The 12214-nt window shown below is 34.0% G+C and overlaps 1 protein-coding gene across 20 annotated transcripts in view; it reads right to left on the bottom strand.

Moving 5' to 3' along the window:
* MAP2 (microtubule associated protein 2) overlaps window positions 1–12214 on the bottom strand; it is a 293705-nt gene that overhangs the window by 14936 nt on the left and 266555 nt on the right. For all 20 annotated transcript variants that reach the window (XM_049106437.1, XM_035710979.2, XM_035710992.2 and 17 more), the window contains 2 exons: window positions 11857–12004; window positions 8669–9009 (listed from right to left, as the gene is read on the bottom strand). In XM_049106437.1, the coding sequence (XP_048962394.1) occupies window positions 8669–9009; window positions 11857–12004 (489 nt within the window). The remainder of the gene's footprint in view (window positions 1–8668; window positions 9010–11856; window positions 12005–12214) is intronic.

Below are 12214 nucleotides of genomic sequence, written 5' to 3'. Positions count from 1 at the left end.
TTTGAAACATGTAAAATGAAAGAAAATGTAACCCTAATTTATAGCATTTAGTAAAATAATTTATAAACCAGAGGCATCAATCATAGTGCCAACTTGCATTTCTTAAGCAATGGGATTTTGATTTTTTTTTTTTATTTGACATACTCGATGCTGCTTTCTTTATCAAGAGACCCATGTGTCAGCTCAAGATAGCAAGATATGGAGAGTAACTGGGAGTCTAGAAGTTTGTATTCTGTTCTTGGCTCTCCTGCAAGATTGTGCTACGCTCTACAGGCATCCTCTAGGTATGAACCTCAATTGCTCTATCATTTCTTTCTTCCTTCATCCAATGTTGTCTTAGAAAGAATGCTTTCTTTTTCTTTTGAAAGGGTAGTGGTGAGTGACCCTTCAACCTTACCAGGGATTAAGCTTTTCCTTTGGCTTTACCTCATTTCTCAGAGTGTTTAAAATGAAGCCTTTCCTGTCCTTGGATTACAAAAACACTTCTCTCTCTCTCTCCCCCAAAAGTATTTCCCATTCCATAGCATTCAATTTTAACAAAAGCTATTTACCTCACCTATATAGAGTCCTAAAGTGTCATATATTAAAAAAATATGACCACATCAGATATTTCTGAAGAATGAAAATTTTTTGGAATAGATTATGTTTTTCAAAGATTCATCTGTTAACAACCCTGTGCTCAGATTACAATGCATACAAATTTCATAATCTATTCCAAATTTTAAATAGCTCTGCCTATACTGACCAATAACATCTTCCAAACTCAATGGATCAGATACAGGCAATAAACATACTGGAATACACATTTAAATAGAAAAACAGTTCATGTCAAATGTACATTTCCATGGAGCTGTAAAGGAAAAGGATAAATTAGGGGGCCCATTAAGGTGTCAGACCAATTTTTCTATGCAGGCTGTGCCACACAGCACAGAAAACAGAACCACATTAAAAACCTTGAGGTTGAATAAATCATGCTGAAAAATTTGTAAAGAACTGTTTGGTGGAACAGACATTGAGTTATGCATTGGCCACATTGTGAAACATTGGTATTACATTTTTTCTTCAGCTTAAATTTTAAAGAAATTTTAAGGAATAGAGGACCAAGTGTAAAGGCAGTAACTTTTAAAGAGTTTGTTGAAAACAACCTGAGATTTAAGGCTGTTCCCATGTTCTTGCTTGGCTTGTAAATGGACAGCAAACAAACAAAAAGGAACTTTATAGGTCTTAACTTTGTAAGCCCAAAGTAGTAATTCTTTTTCAAAGTTTTTTTAAAAAATAATTAATGTTAATGAAGCTTAACCCCCAAATTTTACATTACTTTACAAAATATACTTGAATTATAGTTATAAATATTCTATTGCATAAAGACAGGATCTGTGATACCAAAGAAATTTCATTTTGAGAAAATATTTACTTTCTCTCTCTCTGTCCCTCATACAAACACACACACACACACAACCTTGTCACGATAATATAATGCATTTCAGTGAACAGTTTTCCTTCATGCTGGGTTGACAGTATTTTAAAGCTCATGGGGTATTTTATAACTTCTTATTTAGCACTTATTTGTAGCCCAATGAGATGGAAATAAATGGCTTGTAAAGAACTTAAAAATTACATAAGGGTAAGGCACTAGGGGAAGATGAGAAATGAAAAAAAAAGAAGCCACTTCTTTTCTGCCTAGATGATAGAGACCTTGCCTTGTTGTCTCATTCCCTTTTTCTCATATAGTACTCAGCAGGGGCTTAGTAAATGTTTGACAAAATGATACTCATGTGAATGAGAAATAAATCTAAGTAAGTTTCAATTCTTTTTTCATTTAAAGTTTTATAAATTTACTTATATGTTACTAGCATTCAGTAGGCCCTTCACAAAGGTGGCCATCATAATTTTATATAACGTAAGAAAAAAAAAACCTGTTTCAGTATAATTTATTACTTGCCTCCAGCATTAACTCTATTTTCTCCTTGAATATAAAAATGAAAGCAACTTATTCAAATTAGATGCTAAAGGCCTAAAAAAGCCTCAAGATAATGCCTGAAACTTTATAAGAAAATATAAAAAAGATTCCTCTCTACATTTCACTCATTTCATTCTCTCCTTCCTCTCTCTAGTGTCCCTTCTTCCCCAGTTACATTCCTCTTACTTCAGAAGCATTGATTTTTTTACTTAAGTTCAGCTGGTCCTTTGTGGTACAAATACTTATGGAATCTATTAGAATAACTAAATTAATATTTTTAATGAGCTGTAATGCGAAATACTACCATACTCTAAGTAGAACCATGCATTTGAGAGTTTAAAGTGACTTCACAGTCTGCTTATGTGAGGTATTGCTACATTATGATGGTGCTAATACATTAAATGAGATGGTGCTACAAAAAGAAGTATATTTTGTCTATTCTTATAAAAATAAGAAACCTGAGGACCAGAGAGGTCAGTATCTAAGGTCACATAACACTTTAATAGAAAAGTTGTAAGAGGAACTCAGCTCTTATATCCTGGCCTAATATTCTTTTAGCCAAAATTCACTGTGGTCCAAACATGGAAAGTTTCTTTGTGTCATAACTATAATGGCACTAAGCATTCACTTCATTCAATAAGTCACTAGAAAGAATGCATCTCTCCATGCATATGGTGTACTACATTCACTCAACTTTCACTCAACAGATAGTTATTAAGCACCTACTATGTACTGGATCCTGAGGACAAGATGGACCTCATCCATGATTTTGTGAAGCTTAGAGTCTAGTAGGTGAGACAAGATAGACATTAAATAACTAATTTTACAATGGGATACTTAATTACAAGTGTGGTGAGAAGCACTGGTTATATTATAGGGAGTACATTAGATCTAGAAAAGAGCAGATGCAGGGAGACCAGTTAAAGAAGTTAATGACTATTGCAGTGACATGGACAAGGGATAATGTATCCTGTACTAGGGTGGTGCAGAGCAAACTACGATAAATGGGGCAGATCTAAGAGCTATTCTGGACACAAAGAATGCATTACTTTTCATTACCCTACATTACCCTACAAAAGATACTTGAATTAAATTAACACAATGATGGGCAGGATATGGGATGAGGAGCAGGAGATGAAAAGATGATTCTTAGGATTTGACTTGGCAAAGTCCTATTATTTGAATAGTTATAATGATATTTACAAAGAATAATTTAACTTTCTACTCTAAACTATCTATGTGGCATCAACCACATTAATATTCTTGCTGTTCCTAAAACATGCCAGACATCCTTCTACCTCAGGGCTTCTTCGTGTGTAGTTTTTTTCTGCCTGAAATACTCTCCTCCAGTTCTCTATATGGCTCAGTCCTTGGCTTCCATAAAGTATTCAAATTATCACCTCCTCAGGGTTTTCCTAGTCACTCTATCAAGAAATGTAATCTTTCCACATAATTTAAATCTCTTCTTTGATTTGTTGTTTTTCTCATTTTGTTACATATGTTTTCTGATAAAAATTTTCTGACTTGTTTTTCTTACTAAAATGTAAATCCTATGAAGACAAAAATTTTTAAAAAAATTGTCTGTTTTGTTCATTGTTGCATTCTCAGTACCTAGAATACAGTATGCAATATAATGGGCACTCAACAAATACCTGTTGAATAAATGATGAGTAAAATGAATGTAAAACTCTGTCTGGAACTATTGAGGAAATATAAGACAGCCATCATTTATTCTAAAGGTGCCAAGGTAGATTTTAAAATTAATATTTCATTATTTGTCCTTGACATTATCTATAGGAATTTGAAAGCTAGAATCTATACTCTATTTCAAAACATTGACTTTTAGAATTATTTAAAAAAATAATCAGTTAGTGTAGGAGAATACAAAATATGATGAGAAATGCAACATAACTGCCCAGATTTAATGATCTCAACTTTTCAGTAGTGTATTACTCTAACACATTATTTGCATAAAATTATTTCACATAAATATTATAAAGGACCCAAACCCTCAAATTTCAAACCTGGTGAAATAAAACCTTGGCATGCAGGGAATGTTAAAGTATTGTCAGTCTCCTGTTGTGCAACAAAAGTTAAAGCAAACAAAACAATGATTAAGGTGCATTAAATTGCATACTTTTAGACAAGTGATTCTTCATTAAACACAAAATTATAGAACTTGAATTTATAGCTCAGCCTTTAAAGGATTGATATTAAAAGCCCTTTATGCAAGATGTGGATAATATAAAGGCTTCCATTTCTTATTCTATGAAAATGTGAAAGGTGGCCTATAAGGAACTGAATATCTCTGACATCCAATATTCCTTAATTCAACAGGTCCATATAGAAACGAGAGACAGAAGATAGATTATTTCTAGAATGCGAGGATATAGGTCCTAGTCTAATGGATTTATCTAAGTAAGTTTTTTAAAAAGATGCTAGGGCAACACTGACTGGGAAGGTAATAAACTGACAAGTTCTATAAGATTCTTTATATAAAGGAGAAGTACTGTTCTCCTCTTGAACACGAATGACTTGCTTGAAGACACCACCATCTTTTTAGCCTATCTGACCTAAAAATGACTGACTGCTCCATGAATGAAGGAGAAGTACATAATTCACAAGACAATCAATCAAATCCACAGACATGGCCTTGCAGAGATCATGATCTACCTAACCATTCTATCCAACGACTATAAATGCAAACAGCCTTTGTAAAGCCACCTCTCCAGTAACTCTCAACTATAACAACTATACAGAAATTGTGGTTTGTAGACAGACCAAAAAAACAAGAAACTTGTTAAAGCATGTATAAGTATTTCATATAAATCAAAGCACCATATAGAAAACCTGATGCATTGATAGAAAAGGTAAAAAAAAAAAGTACCATTCACTGAGTTCTTGCCTAATTTTTTTATGTGATGCATTTAGAGAAATTTTTATTTTCCTACTTTTGTTTAAATCAAGCAGCTGTGTTCTTAAAAAGCTAACATTACTTATTCTAAAGTTTAGATTTAGATTTAATGTAGATTAGGGAGTTAACTATACTGAAATAGATTCAAATTAATACACTTACTAAGATAGTCTTACCTGGGCCTTGAGTTAAATTACCAAGGTCACTATCTACAGAGAATCTCAGATCGCATATGTTCTTTCCAGTAGAATGAATTTGTGTTTTGCTGAAGAGATTAACTTTATTGCTTTCTGTAAAACTCCTCATGTTTTCAGTGAGTTTATCTATTCCATTAGCCATCGATTTGCCTCACTGAACTGAGCCACAGAGCTAAGCTTCTCTTCCAATATAAAACTGGACTTTTCATAAAGTGATAATCACTGTAAGCATACAACCTATACCTGTGGAAGAGCAATAAATGCTCAAATTGAGACAAATAATAAGGCTTCCCAACTTGGAAAGTTGTTGAACTTCCAAGACACATATATTTTTTACTATATATTTCCCCTCCCAAATCTTAGTGATTGCACAAACAGCAATAATATAGCTTTTGAAATTAAATCATTTACATACAATCTAACCACTCCAGATTTTATAACAATAGAGCCTGTGTAGGAGAATTAAGGTTACATCTATAAGTTTGCTCCCTTATTTATTAATAAGAATTGTGTGGCTATTTTTCTCAATATCTACAGGCTACATATTGGTATTAAAAAACTTGTCTCCTACAGAAGGTACTGCTATTGTCCTGTCCTCTTCTGAGTTGACCACTGTCCATTCTAACACCCTAGGGTTATCCAATTTATAATTGGGAACAACATGCCGGAAGCTTCAATTTCCCTAACAGAGTGAATTTGTGGATCCTCAATCAGAGAAGAAGGGATAGCATCTCATCTGGATAATTTCTAAGGAGCTTTAACACAAAAATTTTTTCTAGTCATTCTACAAAACGCAAATGAACCATCCAGTCAAAACTTGCAGTTTAACACATATTGAAAAAGAATTTCTCCTCATTCTTTGTGTTTAAGGCTTTTAAAGGGTTAATGTTAGAGTGTTAAGTGATATATTTTTCCTACAAAGACAGTTCAACTGTAGTGTGCCTCAATTTCCCAATTCATTTCCCCTCCAATTTAAATGCATTATACCATCTATCATAAAATAGAGGCAAACATCTTCCTTCCATCTTATCTGGGTGAGGGGATACCTTGTGGTTCTGCAACAAAGTCACTTCATAATAACTTCACTGTTGTGTATTTTTTTTCCAAGTCATTGCAGCTGTGATAGAGTAATTTTGCAGCAGGTTACCACTTGCCTTGTCAAAGAAGAGATTTCTTCAAATGACACTGTGAGTTTAAGGCTATTTTTGTTCTATAATTTATGTCATATGTCTTTATTAGTCCTTAATTACCACAATCTCTAAGGCAGTTTTAGTTGACTTCAAAAGAATAAGGCATCTTTATGTCAGTTTTATGAATTACTGAGTATAGCAGAAGTCAACTGAAATTAGACAAAAACATATTCACAGACATGGTAAAGAAGCAGAAAGGAAAAGAAGTGTTCCTATTTTTTGGACTGGTTTAACCTTAGTGATTTGGACAAAACTAAGGGTAAAACCATTCTTTATGCCTCTCTACTGTGAGGAGTCATATGAATAAGAGCTATATTATAGAATTTTCTTTTTTTTAAAAGATTTTATTTATTTATTTATTCATGAGAGACAGAGAGAGAGAGAGAGAGGCAGAGAGACACAGGTAGAGGGGGAAGCAGGCTCCCCGCAAGGAGCCTGATGTGGGACTTGATCCTTGTCCCCTGGATCACACCCTGAGCCGAAGGCAGATGCTCAACCACTGAGCCACCCAGCTGTCCCTATTATGGAATTTTCATGTCAAATTATATCAATTATATCAATAATTACTCCATTTTAATTAAATTTTCTTTTTAGTTTTGAGAAAATATCTTGGAAATTGTCTCAAAAAATATCTTGTGATTCTAAGAAGAAACATATTTTTTCAGTATCAATATTTTCTCGAATATAAGCAAGTAAACCTCATATTTAGATAATAAAAATACTACATACAAGGATACTTATAGAAAGAGAATTGATTTTAAATATATATAATAGCTACTCTATTTTAAGAAGTATTTCACCAAAAACTAAAATGATACTTTCAAATTGGCACTTAACTTATTTAACTATTTGTGCATAAATATAAAGTAAGCATTTGGATATTTCCAAAAGGTCCAAAATTTTTTATTCTCTTGGATGTGCAAAATTCTGAGGAATGCAAGAATAGTATGAGATTTATGAAATCACAGGATAAAATTTGGCAGAATTAGTTTTTGTTTTGTTTTGCTTAAAAAGATTTCTTGCAGCTCATATTTTAATAACATCTTTTTATGAAAAAGCATTTGTCATTTGTCTCTGACTTTATTATTAGAGAATGTTATGGTCATTCCCTACAGGGCATATGGAGAGCCCCCACCTTCTGCTTCCCCCAATTCCTTTGGTTGATTTTTAGTAACTTCTTGGGTTTTCTTGAACACAATCACAATGAGATAGCAAATAAGTTTGCTGCTAAGGGAAGAGGCAACACTGAATTTTTGTTTCAGCAGTGAGTAGGAGTCCTGGATAGCTTCACATTTTTGGCAAGATCTTTCTTCTAAACTTGCCTGAAAATACATTTTCTTTGGCATAAAAGAGGGAACCAAAAATCCGTGTAGAAAATATAATATAAACAAGAAAGACCGGCAGAAAAGAACACTGAAGCTAAAAGAAAGGCTTCTGGGAATGTCAAGAGGGCATCACAGATTTGTCGATATACAAGGGAAATTATTGCTTACTTTCTTCTTTCTCTCACGGGTGGGTGTTTTGTCTCTTTAATGACAAGAAAAGTCCAACTATCCTACAGGCAGATCAACATCACAAAGGAAATACTAAGTGATATTTGTATTATCTCCTTCCAGACCAATTGCTTCATCTAAACACACAGTGTATAAGCCAGGTTCAGGTCAAGACAAAACGCAAAGGCCCTTGGTTGGCAAAAAACATGAATGGCTGTACTGGAGCTGAAGTTAAGAGTTAATAGGTAGAGCTTTACTAATAACCCTCTTCAATACAATTAATCTTAAAGAGAAGTTCTAACACAATAATTTCATTCATCAGAACTATAAAGAACTACAATTCTTTATATATTCAGATAATTCAGAACTATATAGAACTGCAATTTTTAAGCATGAGCAGCCAAAGAAGAAAATTGGTGAATCATGCTGATTTTGGAGTGAACATGGGGAAATGGTAGAAAGATGTCACAGGAAATCACCAATGAAGGAAGGAGATAAAAGCGAAATCACTAAAAGATCATCAAATGAGGTTATTAGGATCTAAACTAGAACATTGAAGTTCATATCAGAAATGTAACTTTAATCTCTTATGCTAAAGTCCACCAGGCGTAGAGAGACATTCAGAAAAGATCAGCTAGGCAATCAATGGAAAGATTCTCCTGTATGGTGAAATCAATTTTTATCCAATAATTAATCATACAGAATGGACACGTTACATGATTTTCATTATATTTTGTAAGCCAGCTTTCTCGGATGAGGTCCAAACTCTTGGCAATGAATCATAACCAGTAACTTTTTAACACCTCCACCTCCCTTTTACTGTAAGAACTCTTTGTTTATAATATGAGGAAGGCATTCTAGTCATAAGTGGGATTCTATTTCTGGCAGCAAGTATGGGTTCATGTAATTCTTACCTGCCCCCCTTTAGGCTGGTATTTGATGTTGTCTGTCGATCCAATTTTGGATTTGACATTCTTCAGGTCTGGCAGTGGTTGATTAATAAGCCGAAGCTGCTTGGGAGTAGCAGGAGATTTTGGAGGAGTACGTATGATGGCAACTTTCTTCTCACTGGGCACCAAGATGGCAGATTTGGGGGTTCCTGGTGTGTGAGGGGTCCTGGGATAGCTAGGGGTTCCAGGAGTGCCTGGGGTACGTGAAGAATAGCTTGGTGGGGTGCCAGGAGTGATGGCAGTTGATCCAGGGGTAGTGGGTGTAGAAGTGCCACTTTTTCCTGCTCTGCGAATTGGCTCTGACCCTGTATTAACAAACAGAACAAAACCAAACCAAAACCACAACATCAGAAAATTCTCCTCAAGACATGCTTTTCCCTCAGATAATACATTAACTTTCTAAAGAGCTTAGAATATTTATGGATTACAATGCTAAAAAAGCTGAAAGTAAAAAAAAAAAAAAGCTGAGTCTCTCTTTTTTTAGACTTATAACCTGGTGACATTTTTTTGAACATGCATTGCTATCAATGCAAAGAAGTGGGGTTTTCTTGATTTATTTTTACTTCTCATTATGAAGGCGTCAGAGGTTTTTCATACTTGTGTATGGAAAGTTAAGGCATGCGGATCTGCTGTAAGTTGGCAAAAGAGTCTGTGCTTCATGTTCTATGTGGGCTAGTATTTACTCCAGATTTCCTTGAATGATATGTGGATCACTTGCTCTTTTGTGCAATAAGATCATTCCAAGATTCAGGTAGATATACAACCTACAACTGTGTATTGACAGCAATAATTTTGACCTGTGTATAAAGTCATTTACTGAATTGTATTTCAATGTTACTCCTTCAGCTTACATTGAGGAATGCTGTGAGTTGCAAATGTGTTTACTAAAAGGGATGCAATTATCTCAGACATTATTCTATAGTATCATGTATTTCCTTTATATGGAAATTGGTCTCAGTGCTTAATACCAAAAAATATCTATTTCTCTTCTTAGAAAAAAAAATTGGATGTTTTAACAATATAGTCACAGTGAAGCTTGTACCTGATTGTTTTCTCCTATACTTTCATTGCTAGTTTGCAGCTTGGAGTCAAATCAATACCACCCTTACCACTACTGTCAATGATACAGGCTATTGTGGGGCACATTTCTTCGCCTCAACTTGGACCTTAGGGTCATTTTATTATTTAACTCCTTCCTTTCATTTTCTCATACTATGTTTCTTTCATATTAACTTTTTAACTATGTGTTTGAATGCCATTTCAAATACTTTTTTGAAAGCATAATGCTATAAATGAGACTTATACCACCTTGATTTCAAAGCACTTTTGTGAGTACTAAACATTTGATGACCAAAAATAGTAGTTAGAGGCGCTCTTATTATTCCAAATTTAAGAATGAGGACCCTAAAGCTCATTTATCCAGATGATACTAAATTCTAAGCCAGACATGGCTTCTTAGCTTATTTAGTTTCTTAGCTCTTAAAATCTTTTCACTTAAAATAACATATTGATTTTAATAACAGAACACTTATTTACATTGTTTACATACATTATTCAAATTCCTTCACTTTTTTTGTTGCTTTATGGGAAGGGCATGAATTTTATTTTTTTATTACTAAGTATGTATACTTTGTAAAATCAAATAATTCTAGAAATTTTATAGAGGATAAAGGTATAACTCATTACCTTTTTAAAAAAATTTTTATTTATTTATGATAGAGAAAGAAAGAGAGAGAGGGGCAGAGACACAGGCAGAGGGAGAAGCAGGCTCCATGTACCGAGAGCCCAACGTGGGATTCGATCCCGGGTCTCCAGGATCGTGCCCTGGGCCAAAGGCAGGCGCTAAAACCGCTGCGCCACCCAGGGATCCCCTCATTAACTTTTAAATCAATGAAGTGAAAGGGATCTTTGAGTCATCTAATGCAACTGGTCATCAGTGTGGAAAGTTCTTCCTGAGAAAGGGGATAATTAATCTTTGCTAAAATAATTACAAGGAGTGAGCTCAAGAGAGCTTCGTAGATAATTATTATCTACAGATGATGTCTATTTACCCATTGGTCTGGGTTCAGCCTTCTGGAGAAAGGATCATTTTACATCTTTCAGTGAACAATTTGCATGTATCAAGTGAAAGTTACCCTGTGTCCTTTTGGTTTTTTAACATAAGGGCAAATGATAGGTAGATTTCTCAACTGACCATATGAAATGGGATATAACAAGGCTAATGTGATAAATTAGTGTGCACTCTATGATTTTTATTGCTTTCCACAAAAATGACATTTCAAGACCAGAATGATAGCCATATTCAATTGGCTCTTGGTGGCCAGGTTATGAAATTATCAGGGAGCTAAAAACCAAATTCAACCACTGTCTATCTTAGTAGAATTGAACAAGTTACCCTCTTTTTCCTCATCAGTAGATTTAATGAGATTATTAATACCAAGCTATCAGCAGTGTTAATTAAATTCAGTGAAAACTGTGTCTTAAGATTTTAGTATCTCTATGTGCTCCATACGTGGTAGCTATTTTTCTTGTAATAGAAACATATTTATGAAAATAATTTGAATCCATGCTTTAACTAGATAATCCTGGTAGTACCAAAACACACGAGTGGGTAATGATTGGAACATTTTTATATTTTTTATTTAGACTGTGATAACTGCCAACCAGTTCACCATGGGCCATCAATCAAAAGAAACTGAAACTATTACACCAAACATGTTATATTTACACCCTCACTGGAATGCAAACTTTTAACAAATTGAACAGAATCCTAGGTTTTGAATATTGACTTCCTAGTTAGATGTTAGGACTTGGAATCCTAAGAAAGGTTAATATATATATTATATATATATATTATTATAGGTTAATAATATATATATATAATATATATATTAATATATATATATTTTAATTCCTGACTCTTAGTTTTCTCTACTGATTACTTCTTTGTAGCTACTCATTTTCCACAACAATCATTTTAACTACACAGGTAGGTGTTCTGGATCCATCCACAGTGTGGAGTTTCTGATTCTTGGAAGAAATAGAATCTGTTTCCAGTGTATGTTTTCTTTGGAAGATGTAAAATATAGACACATAATAAGCTTTATGCCACTTAAAGGATTAAGAAGGACCGCAAATCAAAATAAACCTACTGGTAGTCCGCCGTGCTGAGGAGGAGATGGAACTGTTGAGAGAGAAGGAATTCTCATCTCTGTCTCCTGATACACCTCGACGAGGAGGGAGGATGGAGGAGGGTCTGGGCAGAGAAGAACGTTTTTCTGGGCTCTTGGTTACTCCATCCTGATTGGGGAAAAAACACATTGGGTTCTTGTGCACCTTCAATTATACAAAGTGATTATATTGCTCATTTTTCCTCCTGTGCTGATAGCTAAATTTCTTTTAACACATACTACTGATTTCATATATTTATAAGCATTTCTACTTTGAAACTTTGACTTCATTTTTGCCTAGAAGTGTTATAAACATATATTATTCTGGAGTTAGTGCTAA

The sequence above is a fragment of the Canis lupus genome, chromosome 37 (assembly GCF_003254725.2).
Source record: "Canis lupus dingo isolate Sandy chromosome 37, ASM325472v2, whole genome shotgun sequence".
Lineage (NCBI taxonomy): Eukaryota > Metazoa > Chordata > Mammalia > Carnivora > Canidae > Canis > Canis lupus.
The sequence above is the reverse complement of the archived record's forward strand: the minus strand, read 5'-3'. Positions and strand labels throughout refer to the sequence as shown.